General features: G+C 36.4%; 1 protein-coding gene across 5 annotated transcripts in view; it reads right to left on the bottom strand.

Annotated features, from left to right (window-relative positions):
* Positions 1–213: 213 nt before the first annotated feature.
* PPP2R5E (protein phosphatase 2 regulatory subunit B'epsilon) overlaps positions 214–19,734 on the bottom strand; it is an 81,972-nt gene continuing 62,451 nt past the window's right edge. For 4 of the 5 annotated variants that reach the window (XM_086614150.1, XM_086614151.1, XM_086614149.1 and 1 more), the window contains 10 exons: positions 18,208–18,300; positions 13,566–13,696; positions 13,422–13,481; positions 12,651–12,759; positions 11,781–11,834; positions 11,635–11,685; positions 10,663–10,782; positions 9,414–9,541; positions 6,896–6,997; positions 214–4,279 (listed from right to left, as the gene is read on the bottom strand). In XM_086614150.1, coding sequence (XP_086470276.1) covers positions 4,180–4,279; positions 6,896–6,997; positions 9,414–9,541; positions 10,663–10,782; positions 11,635–11,685; positions 11,781–11,834; positions 12,651–12,759; positions 13,422–13,481; positions 13,566–13,696; positions 18,208–18,300 — 948 coding nt within the window. In that variant the 3' untranslated portion in view covers positions 214–4,179. The remainder of the gene's footprint in view (positions 4,280–6,895; positions 6,998–9,413; positions 9,542–10,662; positions 10,783–11,634; positions 11,686–11,780; positions 11,835–12,650; positions 12,760–13,421; positions 13,482–13,565; positions 13,697–18,207; positions 18,301–19,734) is intronic. The other variant, XM_086614152.1, reaches the window with a different exon arrangement.

Here is a 19,734-nt window from a genome sequence, read left to right as displayed (position 1 = left end):
CCAGTCTATATATTTTCATACGCACCTTTTAGTATATATAAAAAATGTTTCATTTTTCCCCCCTACCCACAGATAGTTAAATGCATCTAAGTTTAAAAACAGTAATGGACCAGAGCATTCCTATGGGGAAAAATGAACTTTTGCTGCCCTCTCCTGCTTAAACAATGAAATGCTAAAATATTAAGATCTATGAATCTAATGCTAACCTGGAAACAAAAAGCATGACAGGTCATTCGCTATACTACAATCAAAAATAGGACAACAACAAGAAATGTATCGGTACTATTTATATTTGAAAACTCCTCACCGTTACATGAGGTTATGAATACAACATATTTACAGTAAGTGATTCAAATAACAAAAACTTGTATTCAGAGGTCATGATAAAAAGCGTGTGCTCCTGTGGATGGGAAGCAACACTCAGATAAAAGTTTTCAACCAAAATTAGTTCCATTCTGTTTCAAGATACCATTTCATAGAACTTCAAAACGAAAAGCTGGACTATACAAAATCTGCTGCACATACCAACTAGAAAAACTAATTTGTGACTCTCTCCAGAGCTGCTAAGGGAAGCAGGTGAGCCAAAAGAAAAAAAGCCACACATAAATAAAAACCTTCTTCAATCTTAAGCATTGTCACCTTTGTCTTGTCTTAGGGCAACTGCTTCGGGATGGTATTGTTATACAATTAAGAGAAAAGGCCATCTTTCTTTTTCAAGACAGAACTAAAAGCAAATTATTTCCGTTTTACTTGAGGGGAGAAGACTCTAGTCTTTCCTCCTCCTCACAAAACAATAAAGAGGTTTCTAAAGCTCCTAATGTATTTTCCTTTCCACAGAGTGAGAGAGCCTGAGGCTGTACTTACGCACGTATAATGTAGGTACAGCTGCTGCATTTCTTACTCGAGCAATTCTTGGCTCTAACACCCTCAATTTTTCCATATATAGGAGATAAAAAAATAAATTAAATCCTTTTATTTATGCTGACAAAAATCAAGATTAAATTTACTGTAACCCTGCTAGTGAACGCTCCAATGGCATTAGAATACTTTTATTTAAAGCGTTCCAACCTTTGGAAGAGTGACAAAAACCACTCCAAAGCAATGAAAGGAAAACAGTAAGGGAGACTTGCAAGATGAAGAAAGCAACGTGTGCTCGATTTGAAGTATACGAGAGGAACTTTACTTTTGCAGTTGTTCTATCCCCATGACCTGATGCAATGCCCTAGTTTTGAAAACGCGGCTCTTTCTTTTTACCAGAGAGCGTTCGATCCTTTCTCCTGAAACCAATATGGTACAGGACACGAGCGACCGCCCAACAACTGCTGTACCAGCAGTTAATAAAAACATTTACAGAAATCAAGGTCGTTTCTGGAACTCAAGCAGCAAACGAAAGCGTAATTAAATAGACGTACTGATCACACTTGGGCCCATACGCTGCCTTCTTCTTGGCCTGCAACTCCAACTGATACCAATGGGAGCTCTGCAGAGCAGCAGGACATGGCATTTGGATTGCAGCAAACAGTGGATCCCGGGGGTACGGCCGTATCATTGTGGCAAGTGCTTCTCCACGTACATCGCACAGTGCAACCTAGTGTCGTATCAGCCTTTTAGAGTCAAGTGACTAATAGCACATCGTCTCTTTCACGTTAAAGAAACATTCCTTCTTGGAAGTGATAAATCATCTATAAACTTTAGATACTCCCCACTATCCCCACATCAGAGGTAACATCAGAGGTAACAAAATATTGCAACCCATCAGGTTCTCATCAGTTTTGTATGATCAATACCAGAATGTCAATGTCAAAACCAAAAGTAGCTACAAACAAACAACACTCACCTAAACTCTAAGTACAGGACAAGGTGCTTCTTCTAATGTCACATTTCTGTGGTTTATTCCACCAGGTGGAAAACATTAATCGTTCTTCCTCCATTCTACCCCAGTTTTTCACAACTGAACAAAGTCTTTGAGCACGAGTTTAACTCCACCCTGTTGTAAAGCATGATAATTTCTCACAGAAATCACACTAGCAAGTATTTTTTTTTGGTAACAGAAATAAAAGACTGTCAAAATCAATGGGCTAAGGGACACGATTTGTTATAAATTTATTTAATCTTCAGTATTTCAGCTTGCACCTTTGCTTCAGCACTTTAAAATAAAATGTTTCAACTATGACAGTAACTGCCTAATTTACATTGCGTCCCAGTCAGTGTTCTTAAAAGAAGCTCATATTAATCCCATTAAACCATGTCGTGTTTGGTGTTGCATATGACTCGCTCCACTTTTTTTTTTTTTTTTCCAGAATTAACAGTGCCAAGTTTTTACAAAATCTTTTGAGTTTACAACATTTGTGTGCACAGACCCAGGAGTACAAACTGTGACCTGATAATCCTGAAACAGTCAGTAGTCTAGGAGGGAATTCTTTTTTACCTCTTTTCCGTGCCTGAAAACAAGAAAACTTCAAATCCTACTGTATATTTAAATGGTAGGAAGAAAAATATACAAGCTTGTATTGATACTGTATTTTTACCAATGGCAACAGGTCATAAATTCATGTTTGCAACTATCACAAAGACTCATGAACACCAATTCAGTTTTATACTGTAAATACTGCTGGATTGATGGTTTAGGATTATCAATTCACTGTTGTCATATGTCTATAACAGTTCAAAAGCATCCTGGAGAAAAATCCTGAAACACATACCTTTCGGTATATAATAATGCAACTGCATTAGCTAAATATATACTGTACATAAGTCTTATCAGCATTTTACCTACCAAAGATGTAAGATTCCACTTTCAAATACAAAGCAGATAGCCAATAATGTATACTTATAATACAGCCCTCTTCTTTGTTTACCTTTTTTTCTTTCTCTTTTGTTTTAAACAATTTGGTCACAATGCACCTTTGATATAAAAGCATTTTAAACTTTATTATTAATACTCAGAACATTAGGATTTCCAGAATTTTTTTCAGTAGCATTTGTAGAACCACTTTTGGTAACAAATACAGTAGTTAGGAATGAGCATCCAGATGAGAATGCAGAAGTATATTATCCAGAATCCTTTCCAGCTATGACCATAGGGCTGGGACTGTGATGAGTAATAGTACTAGAACCACAAAAACATTACAGTATGTTTCTTAGAGGCTACATCCTCTTTTGCTGGAACACTTTATAAATACATACTAAAAAGTAAGGCAACAACTCCAAACAGTCCAAACTGCTACCTCAACTCAATTTCCAATTTGATCTATGACCGCTGGAGGTCAATTTCATGCTTGCAATGTTTAGTGTTTGTCTTTATTCTCTCGAAAAACAAACTGTCACAATTTAGCAATTAGTATTTCTAAAACAACTCTAGTATGTGTGTCCAATGCCATATCACTAATACTGGCTAGGTACTGAAGTCCAAGGTGTCACTACTGCCCGTTTTTAAAGGATTGTGGACACTAATTTGGATTTGCAATAAATAGGTGCAGGAATCCAAAGCTCCCTTTCCTACTATGTTTATCACCTACTTGTTTTTTAACTCCTAATGTTCAAATTACGGAAGCACCAGAGACAGCCTGGTACTAAAAAAAAAAAAAAAAAATGCTCACACCAGTAAACAAAACTTTTATTTAGGACCTATACTTTTCATGGCCCTGATCTGAATGAACATTCAACTCAGGAAGATGTGCAAAAGGAAAAAAAGTCAAATTACAGTAAAGTTATCCAGAGAAGGAGGATGTTACACAAACTCATAAGGAAATGACAGTCTTTTTTCTCTTTTACTATAAATACACTTAACAGTTTAGCAGAAAGACAAGCTAAATTTTAAGATTGTTCACATTTGAAAGTTGTATTATACTCTCTGCTAATGATAAATAAGGAACAGGTCCTGACAATGGAATTTGACATCTCAATTTTCATCAACAGATCTTTGAAGACTGGTTTTAAAGAAGGGTTAAAACAACGATTATGTTTGCAAAGTTCTGAGAAGTCCATCTGCTGTCCAAACTTTGGATTAAAGTCCTTATTTTTTTCCTTTACTTAGAGACAGGTATATACAGTGCTGTTGTAATAATGAAACAAATGTGAAATCTACTGTAAAGTTGCACAATACAGAAAACTGTTGCTCCATCTTCTACTACATAAATGTGTGACTCCACAGGTTAATAATGCTGTTTTGTTTTTTTGTTAAGTTGGAATTATTCCATCACGTCTAAGACCTCTCTTTAATTCCAAATCCTCCAGTTTTTTCCACAGTTCTTCACGCTCTTTCTCTTTCTTCTTCTCACTGACAGATGAAATAAAACAAAGAGTTAGCAGGAGAGAAGACTGTAGAACACTTATGTTAAAAAATATATGGTTGACATTAATTAGGAGCACTAATTTTGTTGAACACAACTGCAATTTTCCTGACACGTAATTAATTTTTTTTACTTCTTTTTTTTTGGCTTTTCATTACCTACATAAATATCACTACACAAAGCAGTACGAAAAGAACATAAAACGTAAGCTGAACAAAGTGACAGTGTTCATAGACACCGATTTGTAATGCAGAAGTAAAAAAATGCAGTGAAGTTTCATTATGGAACATGATTTATTGTATCAGGATTACAAAAATTAACATTTCAGGACTAACTTGCATTTAATTATTTTCAAGTTTATGTATTTAAGCAAGGTATTTTTTAATCTCATAAATAAAAGCCACTTTTCTGTTCTTACTTACATTGACTGGTGGCTTTCATACAGCTTAGGGACCAGCCAAGGGAGAGTTCAAGCTGTAAGATGTGCCTTTTGTTCCATGATTTACTCTTTTTCCTTACCAAATTCCTCCAAGACCTATGTGGCATTTGCTTTAACAACAGACTTCAATGGCCAATTTGATAAACAGCTAACCTAACATTTACTTTACCTGTATTATTTGCTTTCTACATCTCTTGTCTCTGCCATAGCTTACTTTGAATAAATCTCCTTGATATTGCGAGGTACAAAATGCTTTAAATTTCTGTTACATCACCTTGTAGGTTCAGATGAAATGGAAATCTAAAATTTACAGAGATGAAGATTCTCTGCTAGTCACATTAGCAAATTCTTGAAAAATATTTCAACATGTGAAAAATACACATCTTGATTTGGTCCAAGTACCAGTATCTAGCTCATTTATGAGAAATTTTAATTTCCAAAGAGTATTTTAAAGATATATAAAAAAATACAAACAACGTTCAGAAAAATTCCTGAAGAACAGTTTAAACAAAAAAAAGCTCACTGTCACTAGAAAGTATTTAAAATTAAACGTAAGTGAAATAGCCTGACATTTTCAGGCTACTTACCAGATATTTATCTTCTAATCATTATGAAATATATGCCTGCTTACCTAAAAGACTTTTAGAGGACAGTCACCTCATCCAACTTACCTACTTGAACTATCACAGTCATTAATATTGAACACGTCTTCTCAAGTTTTAAGTGATACCAAAGCTTTTGAAATGTTGTTTCATAAAGATGCTAAAGATTTTCTTTAAACATTAAGGTAAATATCCCAGTTTATAAATTCAGGTGTTTACATGGTTTAAAAAAGTAAGTAGAAAATAAAAATGGTGAAATGGTTAGCACCAGCCTTGATAGGAGATACAATATCAGTAGGTGCAAGAAATATTCTTTGTGCAGTTCAGTCAATAAACGTCACACATTATCCAGACACGGGACATAATACTACAGCGTCTGGTCCCGTTAAGAGCCGAGTTCCTCATTTTCAGTGGCAAAGTGCAACTGCAAATTGATGTAAGTCACTGAGGTCCCTCAGTAAGTGGCTAGATTAGACGACCAGTTCTAAGATTCTCTGCCTTTCCTTCTAGAAAACAGGCAGTGGTGTCTCCGCTGCCCTAGCAGATTGAGCCATATTTGTCAACACCTATCTAGAATTCATCTAGCATCTTAATTCAAATATAGATCTAAGTCTCTAAACGTAAAATGCTGTATTACTGAACTAACCTGTTAATTGCAGATTTTTTTGTGTATAAAACTTTCTATTTTACAACAACAATGGAGAACAAAAAGGACAGTGTGACTCCAGGCACACAATTTAAAAAAGCATGGCCTCCAAGAGCCTTTAGAGACTATATTGACCTAACGAGGTCTGACAACATACAGCAGCCTTTGATTTGCTTGGAGGAACCCTGAGTCACAGAAAAGGTATGACTTAAACAAAGTTGCAAACTGTCAGAGTTCCCAGAGTTTCCTCATTTTTTTACCTGACACTTTAGATAAGCTGAAACTTTTGAGTAAAGATGCTGCACTAAAATTGGAAAACGAAGATTAAGGAAAATAGGAGAAAAGACAAAAAGTATTTTACTAGGGTGGAACTAATGATTGCATGAATGGTGTATCTAATGGATCCTGCATGCTAAAAGACTCAGACACAGCAAGACCTCTGAATACGAAATGAAAGGATTGAGAGCTGCTTCTTGCTTTAAGATCACATCTAGCCTAAGAAGAGTAGTCTGGAAAATCAAATCTTAAGAGTTTTCCCTCATGTCTCTTTCCAAACCTTAGTGAGACTTTTTTTGAAGTCTTCAGGCAAAGTGTTATCATTAAAGCCTTGTTTTTCTTTCATTATTGAAGATCTTGATACATTTCAGTCTTTTGGAACACGGTGTCAAAAGGAATTCCACGAGGAATGCGGGTTCCCAAGCAACGCAATGGATGCTGTATTTCACAAGGGGTAAAGGACAACCTGTACGTGGTATTATCTTATATCTTGCAAAGAGAAGGCTAAAGAGCATGGAGGGGGGGAAATGAGGCATCATGTCTATTATGTGTGAGATTATGTGATTGCATCTGAGTGTAAGGGAAAAACTAAACAGCAGGCCTTATGCACAGCTGACAAAAAAAAGCTTTAAAAAGTTACCGCTGACGATCTGACTTGTAAGTGGCTGTCAGCTCGTCAAACATGGTGCTGTTCATTTCCATAAATGCCTTCAACACATTGTAGACTAAAGCCACAATAGCCCTGTGAAACATTAAAAAAGAAAAAAGAAAGGAGTCTATTAGCTTCAGGTGAAATCAAACGTGAAATAAGTGTCTTCTCTTACCAGCATTCTGCGACCAATTCTGCTCTTGAAAGTATGATAATGTAAATTCTTTGATTTCAGTGAAACTACTTTTGATTAACATATTTAAAGATGAAAATCAGCTTTCATGTCTCTACTGACTACTTAAATGGAGCAAGCCAAAACTCTAGGGTAAAAGGTAACAACAGAAAGCTATTACATATAACTACAGACTCTTCCCTCATGCTGTGGAGCAATTCTAAATGCAACTCCAGGGATTCAAATCATCAATGCTGGCAGAAGGAACAGAATTTAAACACGAAACAGGATTGATTCGTATTTCCTTATGATTTTTTCTATGAAGCTGAATATTCAGTGCATCTATGTCAAATACAAGGCTGTATTTCAAGAGTGATTACCTTGTACTCATACATTTCACATTCATTTTCACTTTGCTAAAGCAAAAAACTCTTAAAAACCCACAAGTTCTTCAGATGAGTGCTGCAGTATCTGTGTAAAACTCTGTGTGTGTAAGTATATATACGCATATAAAAATATATATATAGTATCTATATATCTGTAGATACAGATATATCTCTATAAACCTCTGTTTACTTGCTTATTGCTGTTTCTGACCTTACACAAGAGCCAATACACCACTGCTTATTTGAATTTGAGTTGCTTCATTGCATAAAACATAACAGGCATAATCTGTTCGTACAGGAAGAAATGATGTATAATGATCATTATTTCAAAAGGATTCAGAGGCATTCTGTCCCACAAAAGTTAAAAAAAGGTTCAATCAGTTTACTCTTTTATACCATCTGACTGGATAACTAACCTAAAATATACTAGAATTCCCAAAGTAAGACAGAGCCAACAGACCTCTGATTATCTAGAGGTCAAAACTTCTTTGTGGCAGAGATGAATATAAAGAAACAACAAAGAGAAGGGAAAGAAACAAATCTAAAACGCTTTCAAACAATTTGGAATAGATTATCAATCAAGAGATCCCAGTGGCTGATCCACTACTATGGTTGTCATATACGGACATGGGGCTGTTTAAGAAACAGCTCTTCAGCCAGGAGGCAGCGAACCAACATTGCAAGTGGCAGGAACCGTTGGAAGAAACCATATAGCAGACAAACTATGTGTCGTTTCCCACGCTCCCTCCCCGTCTATCATCCACCTCTCTCCATAAACCTTCACTTTTGTTGCCTACATTTAAAAATGTTCTTATAAAAATATAAAAATTCTTTAAATACTTTCTTTATTTTACATGTATCTTAGCCTGACTTGCATGTCAAAGGTACAATATTCCTGTGGGTATGAAAACTGGGACACTGGAACACTCTCATTAACAGAAGCATTCCAGCACACAGTATAGAAGGTTGAACCAGAGCACGAGCAGGTTGGAGAGTAGTAATGCATACTATGCCATGGAAAGTGACTTTTTGTGACGATTGTTAGTTACAGAAGCTTTCCAGTAGCATTAGATTCATCATGAAAGCGCATAAACTTGAGGTTTGGCTAGATACACAACAAAAAGAGTAACATTTTAAAAGATGAAATATTTTACAAATACCTTATAGTAAGGTCTTAAAGCAACTGGGACCTGAGCATAGCTGAGATCATTAAAAATACTGGGTTTACTAAATCGTAATCACCTTGACTTAGAAAAACTTTTCAACTAAAGCACAGAACACATGGCATCTAACCATAATAGGATTTTCCATTAAAACACTTTCTACTAGGGTCATTTAGTTCAAAAACACAAATTCCAAATTAACAGGATATCAATATGAAGCAATTACTCTATTACTGTGCATAACAGAGAGCAGCTATGTTTAAATAAATTTAGAAAAAACACCCCAACCTAAGAATATACTGATGTCTATCTACATGCTTCACAGGTGTTTAGAAAAACGCTAGAACCAGAGGTCTACCAGAGGTATCAGCATCATCCACGATACAGTCACGAAGCTTTATTAATGCCAAGCAGTATTGTTCCAGACAATTTAAGATCAGGCTTAAGAGATTAACCAGTTTATAAGAAACTGTGTAGGAGAAATGCTTGATGAGCAACACTTTTTCTTCTGTAACAATGTAACGTCTAATTTCTCTTTTTTCCAACTTGTGAGAAGGTCTATTTTTACCCTGTAAGGTACTGATTTTTGTACACATACCAGATAATTAAAAACATTTTGAGACAAGCTCACGTATAGCCTAATTTATATTGGCACTAACAGCGTTGCACCTGCTCATGCCAGCTTTGAATTTGAATCTCTCCTGTTCAGATGTTCTCCAGCAGACATTCCCTAAGTTTATCCAGTGGTATGTGGAATGGTAAGATAAAGTGTAACGACAAAAACTTACGGATTCCAGTGTTCTTTAGAAATCCTATAAAGGCTGGAAAACATGATGGGAAGTATAACATTTGAGTTCTCCTCTATCAAACTCATGATGTATTCGTTATTCCAATAATACAGCGCTCTTTCAGCCACCTTTAAGTCAAAGGAATAAAACATTAACAGGAATTCAGACATCTATAATTTTGTAATTTTCTGAAGGAAAAACAAATCACAGAGAGATTTCACGAAGATGAATTAACAGGAATCATTAACTTTGGAATTAAAACTCTAATCAGTAGCATAACATGCATTAATGGAATTATGTTTTTATCCTATAATTCAGATCCCACAGCATCCACTCGTCTCTTTCCCCTCAACGTTATGTTGTTACTCACTGAAGACCAGGTGCAGACACTGCATTAATGCTGCAGCTGTGGAGGGGAAGGGAGAGCAGACAGACTTCCCATCGCCCCTTTCCCTCAATCCTGTCACTGCAGTTGGAAGGAAGAGAGCAGTGGTGGAGTACCGGAGGAAGGAGATAGGGAAAGGCCCAGTAGCTGGGCTGAATAAGGGGGGAGAGGTCTTAAGTGTGGGGATAATGATAATAATCACCTTGGGGAGCAGAAAGGGGGGATGTAGGAGGGAAAACACTGATCTAAATTATGGTAAAAACAAACGCAGTGCAAGGAAGAGCCTAAAACAGTCACATCTGCCTTTGTGACAGAATAGGCCACCTAGCTTAATATGGAGACACTACATGCCATAAATCCTGTCTCCTCTTCACATATGACTCAACTTAAATCCTATTGATTCCTCTTCTTCCTGTTATACAATGCGAAGGAAACAGGCTACGGGTTCTATCACCTCTAACCAGACATCTCCTTGCAGAAGGAAGTGAGTAGGAAAACAAGAATTCTGCACAATACTGCATTAAGAAAGGGTGCAAATACATAGTACATGGTCTATCAGTCCAAAAGCCACGCAGGGAGCACCTGTCATGTAGACTCAGAAGGGCTCCAAGTCTGCTTGGATACAGTTTAAGGCCTTATGTGGCTCAGAACAACAAGTTCTGTGCTGTAACCCCTGATCCATTTAACAAGTTATTTGTGGAGCTCAGAACTAAACTTGCACTGCAACATACCCTCTTCCATGGAAATTCAGACTACAAGTATTTAAAACCACGTAACATAAAATAATATTTGCTTTTGGGGGGGATGCTGTGTTTGAAATTGAGACTATAGATGCCTATACAAATAGTAATCTCTACCACTGACCTGGAAATGAGGGCTAGAGACACACTTGGCAATTTGTTTAAACAAGGGTTCCTGGATTTTGACAAACTGTGATGGTTCGATTACATCCAAGATTTCCTCCAGCTCTCCTAGGAACATGACCTAAAGACAAGGAAGGAAACATTGAATATAAAACCTCTGTATCGTCTTGATCAACAAAATGCTGGTAACCCTCAAATTCTACCACTTTAGGAAGAAATGGAAGCCTCACTGGCTCAGCAAGACCCTTTCTCAAAAACGTTTTCAGTTCTACCTTTAGTAGCTTTTGGATTCAGTCTCTTAAAAGGACAAGCGTGTGCAAATGCTGTATTTAGAGTAGTCCTGTACAACAAAACTCATAATTGCACCAGTATATCCATGCCGAAAACCTAGCCTCATACAGATAATGAATTTGGCCAAGTCTTAAACTTTGTTAACTAAAGAGAGTCTCTTAATTTTACCTCATTTTTGGAAGCAATATTCAAAATAACGGGTTTGCTGTGTCGTAAAATCTCATTAGGGAAACTCTCATTTGCATCAAGAATTTGAAATGAAAATGTAAAGGTCTAAATGCGTCTTTTACAAGTTTAGAGGGTAGAAGCCAGACAACAAAATATCTTTCATCCTCCCTGGAAAAATCCTATCTTCACACACAAACAATTCCAAATCTAATGGAGCTTTCCAATCTTTCCTCAACTATGTTTGCTTTCTCCTTTCTAAAACAAAAAGAAATTCTCTGCACAAGAACTAGTGTTTATTTTGTGAACAGAAACCATGGTTATCAAACTTATCTCTTCATAGTCAAAACTGTCCAAAAAAACCACAATTCAAGTATGGAACACCACCTACAAGAGTTAATATCAAGATCCACCATAGCATGTCCTATCTACCTGGGAACATCTAAAGATTCCCTGCCTATTATATACCGTAACACAAAATAACTCTATGTATCGTTAATACTAGCATATCACTTACCTCTTTCTGACTGCAGGTTTTTGGCCAGAATTTCATTAAACCTCTAATGACCTGAATTAGGAGAAAAAAAAAGTTAGATTTTTGACTTTTCTCTTAACAGGGTAAGCCATTTATTATGAAAAAAAAAGCATGAAAGAAATATTTACTGGTTCTGTGAGTGAGGGGTCCTTCTCCAGAAACTGTACTATGCAATACGCCAGCTGCAAAGAGGTAAAGATTTAAGAAAATGAAGTTAGAACATTTCTGTAAAGAAACCACAAAGAAAATATATTTTTAAAAAGACTCAAGGCAAGATGCTCCACAGCTTTCTCAAACTGCATCCAATTTTAAACTGAGATGCACGTAGATTGCACTGTGCAAACTCCCTCAAAGTTCAGCTCATAAGAAACAACAGAACACATTCAAAAAAAAGCAGGGTGACCAAGCAGCATAGACAATAAAAATCAGAGCAACCTGGAATTCTAAATGCAGTCACACAACCAATGTTTTGAAGCTTCTGTTACTCTCTGAAACTGCATATTTTTACACATTCATACATTGGCAAAACCACAAAAAGTCTGGCATGGTGAGCTGACACAGCTAACACCTAGAATAACATATTTAGAAAGCACAGTTTTATCAGTATAAGAATGACTGCACTACCTGAAAATCAGAGACAAAGGCAACAGGCACCACTTATCAGAGAAAAATTACATCATGAGAGAGAATGGGAAAGGCAAACTTGTGAGAATGAGAAAATAGTGGAGAGGAAAATCTAAAGACAGAGTTTAGCTGTTAAACAAAATCCCCAAATATTACAGATGTATGTTACACTTTTTATTATCTAATCACAACAGAAGCAAGACATTTAACACACAAATCACATTAAATGCATTTTTAAAAAAATCTAATGCATTTTTTCCACATTTCAAAACTTTCCCCCCACCTTTTATATGCTATGCAATTAAATTTCCAAAGCAACCTTAAAAATATATGTATCACTCTAGCTGAGCAGAAAATATTTTTGTAATTTATACCTGTGCATGGAAGAGTGATAAACTCCTGACAGTATGTAAAGGAATCAGCACCTTCACCAGAAATTGTTTATGCTCTGCCTTAAGAGGTAAAGCAAAACCATTGATAATACTAGAAATTAGAAGAGAAACATTTGTTAGTGTTATCACCACAGAAAACATTACTGAGGTCTGAACAAGCACTTCCTAAATTAAAATAATTCAGCAGTCAGCACCTCTTTACAAACAGCAGGCTCATGTCATTTGTAAACAGGTGATGACTTTTGTCCTGCTTTATATGAGCACTACAGTATATATCTAGGTAGCAATTCGGCTCCAACTTAGGAATAATCACACAAACAGCTGCACATGCCTGTTCCCAAACAGATAAGACCTTGTCTAAGCAGTCTGTGAATTCATGTATGCAAGGTGTTCTTGAGTAAAAGAACTTACCAGAATTAGATTTACTCAAAATATTCACAGTTACTGTGCTCAAAACCCCCCCCAAAAAAACCCCAAAAAACCCAAACTCTGCAGCGCGTAAAGATGAAGTGCACGAAATTTAACACATATACACACACAAAATCAGTCCAAAGCTTTTGGCTGTAACTTGCACCCAGTCATACACTCTTGGCAAAGATGTGACAGAGATTTGCACATGGGCTTAAAGATGAGCATGTGCACACATCTGTTTTCAGAATCGGGGCTTACAGCACTAATTTTTCTGAATCCAACACTATTCTGATGTGTCCAGAAGAGAAGTTTGAGATAGACTATAAATAAGGACTCGTTTACCTTCCTAAAATTTCCAACAGTTCAGCTACGCCATTGAAGTGTTCAGTTTCATAAACAAATCTAAAAAAATAAAAGTTAAATATAAGTAATATATTGGTTTCCTAAAATGTCCATAAGCCAAAAGTACCTTCTCCCACAACTTACCGTAGAAAAATATTATTAATCTGTTTTCGGATAAATGCTCTAAGACCCAGAAACTTGCCATAAATTCTGTGCAAGACTGTTTTTAGGTAGTCTCGTTCTCGAGGGTCTTCACTGTCAAACAGCTCCAACAGCTGTGTTTAAAGGAAAAAGAGAACTGAAACAGTAGACATTGGACGAGTATGACACAGACTTCTATAAAAAAGTTAAGTTCATGAAAGCACATGCACATAAGAATGCGACATTCATGTTACCCAAGGTGTAGAAATACAGTATTAAAAAAAAAATCTGTTGTAACCTCAGTACAACATCACAAACCTCAGTTTATTAATTTCCACTTCTGACACAACAAAACTTTGGAAATCTTCAAACAACTAATAAACTTTTGATTAACTGGCTCCAAAATGCTGCCTCCCTTCTCCCCAAAAATAAAATAAATTCTTAGATGCTGTCATATCTACAAAGTAAGACAGTTTGCCTCTTACCAATCACCATTCCTTCACTCTGCAGAACTAAAAGATCCTCATGTGCTCTAATACTTTGTTCCCACAACATTGTGTCATGGTCACATTTTTCGTATTGCTTGTAATTTATACTATGAGCTCTTCAGCCTTCCTAGTGATTGCACGGCCTTCGCGCTGTGGAAAGACTCAACAGCAAAGTCTGCGCCAGCACTGGATCTCCTGTTCCAGGATCTCCACCAATCGACACAAGTCAAAGTGTTAGAGGGAATTAATCCCCCAGGTTGAACAAAATTATAATTTCAATATCCAGTTTTAAAAAAAAAAAAGAAAAAAAAAAAAAAGGAAAACAGAAAATCCATCTTTACAAAGTAACTCTCAAATAAGATTTTAAAACAGTAAAATAATTACATGGTCCTCAGTCAAAAGAGGATGCCAGATGATGCCTTGTATTGTACAACATACATCCCAAAACACTGACACCTGATGTTGCCTCTAAGAATTAAGGTATGAAATGAGCAGCAGGAATATCACCTGCAGATCTTTGTTCTATTTCCCTTGTGTAAGCTTCCCCCTATCCCTTCTTCTTCTTCTTTTTTGACACTGCAACATTGGCTATTCTGGCGGAGCACTGGAATAAGTTAGAAGGTAAACTTTATTTAAAACCAAACCAACCAAACAAAAAAACCAACCCAAAACCACAAAACTCCAACCCCAACACAAACAGGGAAGTTTAAGGTAGGAATCAGAAGCAAACAGTATCTCTCTCGCATGAAAAAAATAACTGTCAACCAGTACCTGCCTTGCAAGAGAAACAAAGACGGTTTGCCAAAGAGGTCTTATAAATGTACAAGATGCTGTCAGAAATTGTTACAGGAATGGCAGAAAATAAGATTATCTTGGATTCACAAATAGATAAATGATAAATACCTATTATAAGTAGATATGGCAGTGTATGTATACTACCTGTTAAACTGCTACAGAACTTTGAGGAGGTGAAGAAGAAAAAAAGACAGAAAAAGACGATTGAAAGTTAGAAAGCAAAATCCCAGATGGCTTAACAACATCCAGGTTTAGGACTGATGTATGTGTTCTTCATTGTTATGAATGTTTCTGTAGCTTGTAATGAGATCCCACTACCGTTTCCTTGCACTAAGAATCTGGAGTGGGAATTTCATGAGGAACTGATGAGGTTTGTCAGCTGCCCTCCAGAGGTTATAAACACATTGCTTTGTTCAATTAGTTCTACGGTTAAAGAAACAGTCACCTCATCCTTCCCCAAACAGCAAATTACACCCAAAGACAGCAAACAGCTGGAAACACTTATGTTTTTAATTTTCTTACTGGATTGCTTTTAGGAGCAAAATATTTATATTTCCAGTTCTCTTATACAGATCCTCTATGGAAGCATTGCTGAACTAAGATTCAGTCTCTCATTTAAAAAAAAAACAAAAAAAAAACCCCAAAAAACCCAACCTACAATTATTTTTATATGTCCAATTTGTTATCAGGTTTCAACAATAAAGTCTTATTTTTATGGATCAGCTGCAAAACTTTCATCATTTACGTGACTATTCTGACACTAAACATACACAGAAAAGGGAAATAAATTTTCCAAAATAGTAACCTAGATAACACAGACACTTGTGGATATATTTGAATAGTATGTCTCTTAGCAACCACTGCCAACCATTTCAGACTGTATGGAATAAGCAGGCTTCAGAAATGAACAGTTACACCGTTAACTGCAGCATTTCATCAAAACATAGAGATGAAAGCCAGAAACACATCTATATTCAAAAAAACAGAAAGAAAAAGCAAGTAAACAAGAAAAAGCTTGAAAAATGCCCATTAAAAAAACTGTAAAATTTTTTCATATAGGCATTCCTACTGCCAAGAAACACTTCATTAAAGTTCCACAAAGTTAAAAAAAACTAATTTAGAGAGAAAGCTGATTTCAAAGACTGTCACACTTGTGTGGTCAGTGTCACGAAACACCCGAGATGCTTCATGTTCTCAAGTCTCAAATGGGTTTCCTACGTAAGCGATCTGCAGTCACAGTTCTCGGGCGTTACTTCAGACACACAACAAATACAGCCAGAAGTGGAAGGACACCCCAGTTCCTACAGGCTGAACACAAACACCTATACACACAGACATATATCTACTTGCATGTATATATAAGGCTCCACAGAACTTTTAATAGAAAAATGTGAACTTTAAATTGACACACTGTGCGTAGCAATACATAAAAATGCATCACCTAAACACATGGCAAGAACTTAGGAATTCTTAGAATTCTTTTCAACTCTTAATTATTTTATCGTACATTTTCAGATACGTAGGTTTCAAAATCTCCTGTTTCCCCTCTTTCTGTAGATACCATTCTTTCATTCAGTAGCTTTATTAAAGACTAACAGGATTAATTTTAAAAAAAGTAAATCATTCTTGTTTCAGACCCATTCTCCTGTGCAAAACTGTGACATGTTTGAAAGCCCTGACAGGGTGCGAGTGAGCAGGATGCCACCAGTCATAACCAAGTTCAGCAGCACGTAACAGGAGCATCTTGGAATTATTTTCTCTAGATTTTGAAGCAGAACACAAGCATTCCTTCTAATGCAATCCTGCTATATCTAAACAAAATAAAACCAGCCCTGGAGAACCTGCTAAGAGTGATTACTCCCCATGCATATTCTTTCATCTTCACCAGGTACCGGAGAATTAGATTGGTGCACCTCCTTGTTCAAATCAATATTTAGATGAAGAAAAAGGAAATTCCGCCACAGAGGTTTGATCTAGATGAAAAATGCTCTTCTATTTAGAAGATGGATAAAATAAAACCGTGAGTATATCCCATTGCTTTTGTAGAGTGAAGAAGGTCTTGTGATATTAAGAAGGAAATTGAAGTTCCTTCTTCGAATTTAAGGATAGAAATTGCTCTCTTATCTACGTTTTTCAGGTATTCTTCATACATAAAATACACAAGGACAGTAAAAGCACTCTTTTTATTGCCAGAGCACTATAGGAAAAAACAAAAGCTCCATGACAAAAAGGTGAGAGAAAGGTCTTCAGAAATGCTGAGTATCTCCTGCCACTCCTAGTTCGGCTTTTATTCAAGTCTCAGCCCGCAAGGAAACTCCCTTTTCTAACTAGGTAGGCATCTTGCCAAATCTCCCTGATTTCAAAAGCAAGCTATGGACAGCATTAAACATGAAGCTCTTTCTGACTTTGCACTTATACAGAAATTCACGATGGGAGCAGAAAACCCTATTCCTGAAAGCTGAAGACAAAATTAGTATCTGTGGAGTTTCCTGGCTTATCCCAGAAAACATCATCTTTCAGCCATCTCTGCTTTGGTGTCCGTCAAGGCCTGGATAAAAATTCCTCAGCATAGAAGACCCACTGCTGTAGTTTCAAGTGAAATAACAAAGCACACAAGAAGCCTACCTTGTACACGAGGAGGAGAAAGACGAAATACATGTGAAATACCTGGCTACCAGCTGACCAAATGACAGAGGCCATCTCTTCCAATTAGCCATAATTATGGCAAGCAAACTACAAAAACAAAGCTACCCGTTCTTTGTCAATATTGTTTATTATTGATGCTACTTCTTCTTCCACGCTTTTAATAGAGTTCAAGCTTTTTACGGCCTTTTGATTTACTTCCTTTCCAACCACTATAGCATCACTGTTTCCAGGACTGCACTGGGAATGGGTTTGTTAATGAACTTCTGCCCCTGTTGCGAGCTCTCCAGCAGAGATAGAAGGGAGAAATACTCTCCCCTTCCAACAGAAATATTTTAACAATATTAAGACACATTAAAACTGGCATTTAAGTAGCCTCTCTAGATAGCAGCGTTTTTAGACTACTTGATAGCAAGCCTTCCATTTTTCAACAGTTACTGTTTCAGCTCCCTCTCATAACTAGTAAGTCAAATATTTTGATCAAGGTATCAAAACTGGAGCCAAACCAACTATTTTATATATCTATAGCAACAGAGACTGACAGAGGAAACACACACATGTATTTCCCCTCCCTCTATAGATTGAAAACTTCCATTGCATATGCTTGTTTGGCCTTTTTCTGTTCCAAATAAAGTTATGCTTTAAAATTCTAAACAAAATCTTTTAAAGACTTTTTTTCAAAAGCAAAACAAAACATTAAAAAAAACAGATCAGCTTACCTGCAATACAAATTTCTGATCTATGTACTTTTTGGCAATGCTGGGTTGAAATTCTTGGCTTTCCAAAAATCGTATGAAAAACTCATATACAAGCTGCAAATGGAAAAAAAATATCCATGGTTTAGTTTATGACTTGATTACTCTTAATATTTTGAAGTATTTCCCTAAATTCTTTAGCTAGAACATAAAATACTTATTTTCCCACAGAGCAAAAGGTTAAAAAAGGAAAACGATTTTTCTCCTTTATCAAAGTGCTATCTCAGAGTTAGAATGAACTACATGAGCTTTTTAAGTTAGTTTTGCTTATTTAACTCCAGTCAAAGACATTTCATCACCAAGAACAGGCACTGACATCTTGTAATGCTTGTTATCATCTTGTAAAGCTTCCTAGAGTAATTGGAAAGCACATTTAAACTGCCCTCTGAACTGCTGAAGTCACATCAAATACAGACATTACAATTCTGAAAGGGTTGGTGAAACAGTGGGAAATATTTAAATTAAATTAGAATCTGCTTAGAGTAGCATTCTACTACAACTTGAAACACAGAAGAAGAATACAAACCAGAATTTATTCAGAAGTTCCTAACTTACTGTAAAGATTAGCCTCAGGGCTGGAGAAAACCTGCTTACTTTCATGCAATTCCATCTCTGCCTGAACAACAGACTTTTCATTTAGTGGAGAAAAGGAAGAGTACAAAAACCAGGCAAAAAGGAGGTGAAGTGAAACAGGGACTGCTGAGGCTTCGTAAGACAGCAACTCTGACCTGTCACTGATCAGTGGAGCTATCAGCTAGCAATTCTCTTCGCTGAACCTTTTCAAGAAGAGCAGCCATTGAAAACTTTTTCCTTTCTGACTTCAGTGAGTATGAATATTGATACTGAAAGGAGAAAGGAAGCTAAAAATTACATTTTAAACTAATTTTAAACTTTTCCACGCAAACATCCAATATGCTGCAATACTGCTGCTGCTGTTTTATGTCAGTGTTCTCTCACTTCTAAAAGCAAGCAATAGGAAACCTAAAAGGGGGAGAGAGGTTTAGAAATATGACGTGGTAAAGTGACAGCTTACATAAGTAATATTAAATCATCAGGAAATCAATTCCATCAGCCTCTGACAAATACTTTGGTGCATTTCTTCCTGACAATGGTAAATCATTCACTGGCTAAGAAATTCCATCATTTCCATGTAAGTAGTGACTTTTAAAACTATAACACTTGTCTCAATGAACGTAAGGTAAGAGGCATGCATGCCTGTGCTGTTTCCAGGCAGGCAGAGCTGATAAGAGCTGCCTCGAAGCTTCTAAGATTTTTATTTTTTTGAGAACTGTAAATATAAACAAGGGCTGAAACTTACACTTCAACAGGTTCTATACCTGAGAGCACAAGAGCGAAACAAACTGCTCACAGGCAAGGATTGTACACGCCAACTGTCCAATACAATCCTCATTGCAAGCTGAGACCAATCGTGCTCCTTTGCTCACAGAAACTGCCAGGCTCCACAAACTGTTACTCAGGCAACCTTCTTCT

The sequence above is a fragment of the Tauraco erythrolophus genome, chromosome 6 (assembly GCF_009769465.1).
Source record: "Tauraco erythrolophus isolate bTauEry1 chromosome 6, bTauEry1.pri, whole genome shotgun sequence".
NCBI lineage: Eukaryota > Metazoa > Chordata > Aves > Musophagiformes > Musophagidae > Tauraco > Tauraco erythrolophus.
The sequence above is the reverse complement of the archived record's forward strand: the minus strand, read 5'-3'. Positions and strand labels throughout refer to the sequence as shown.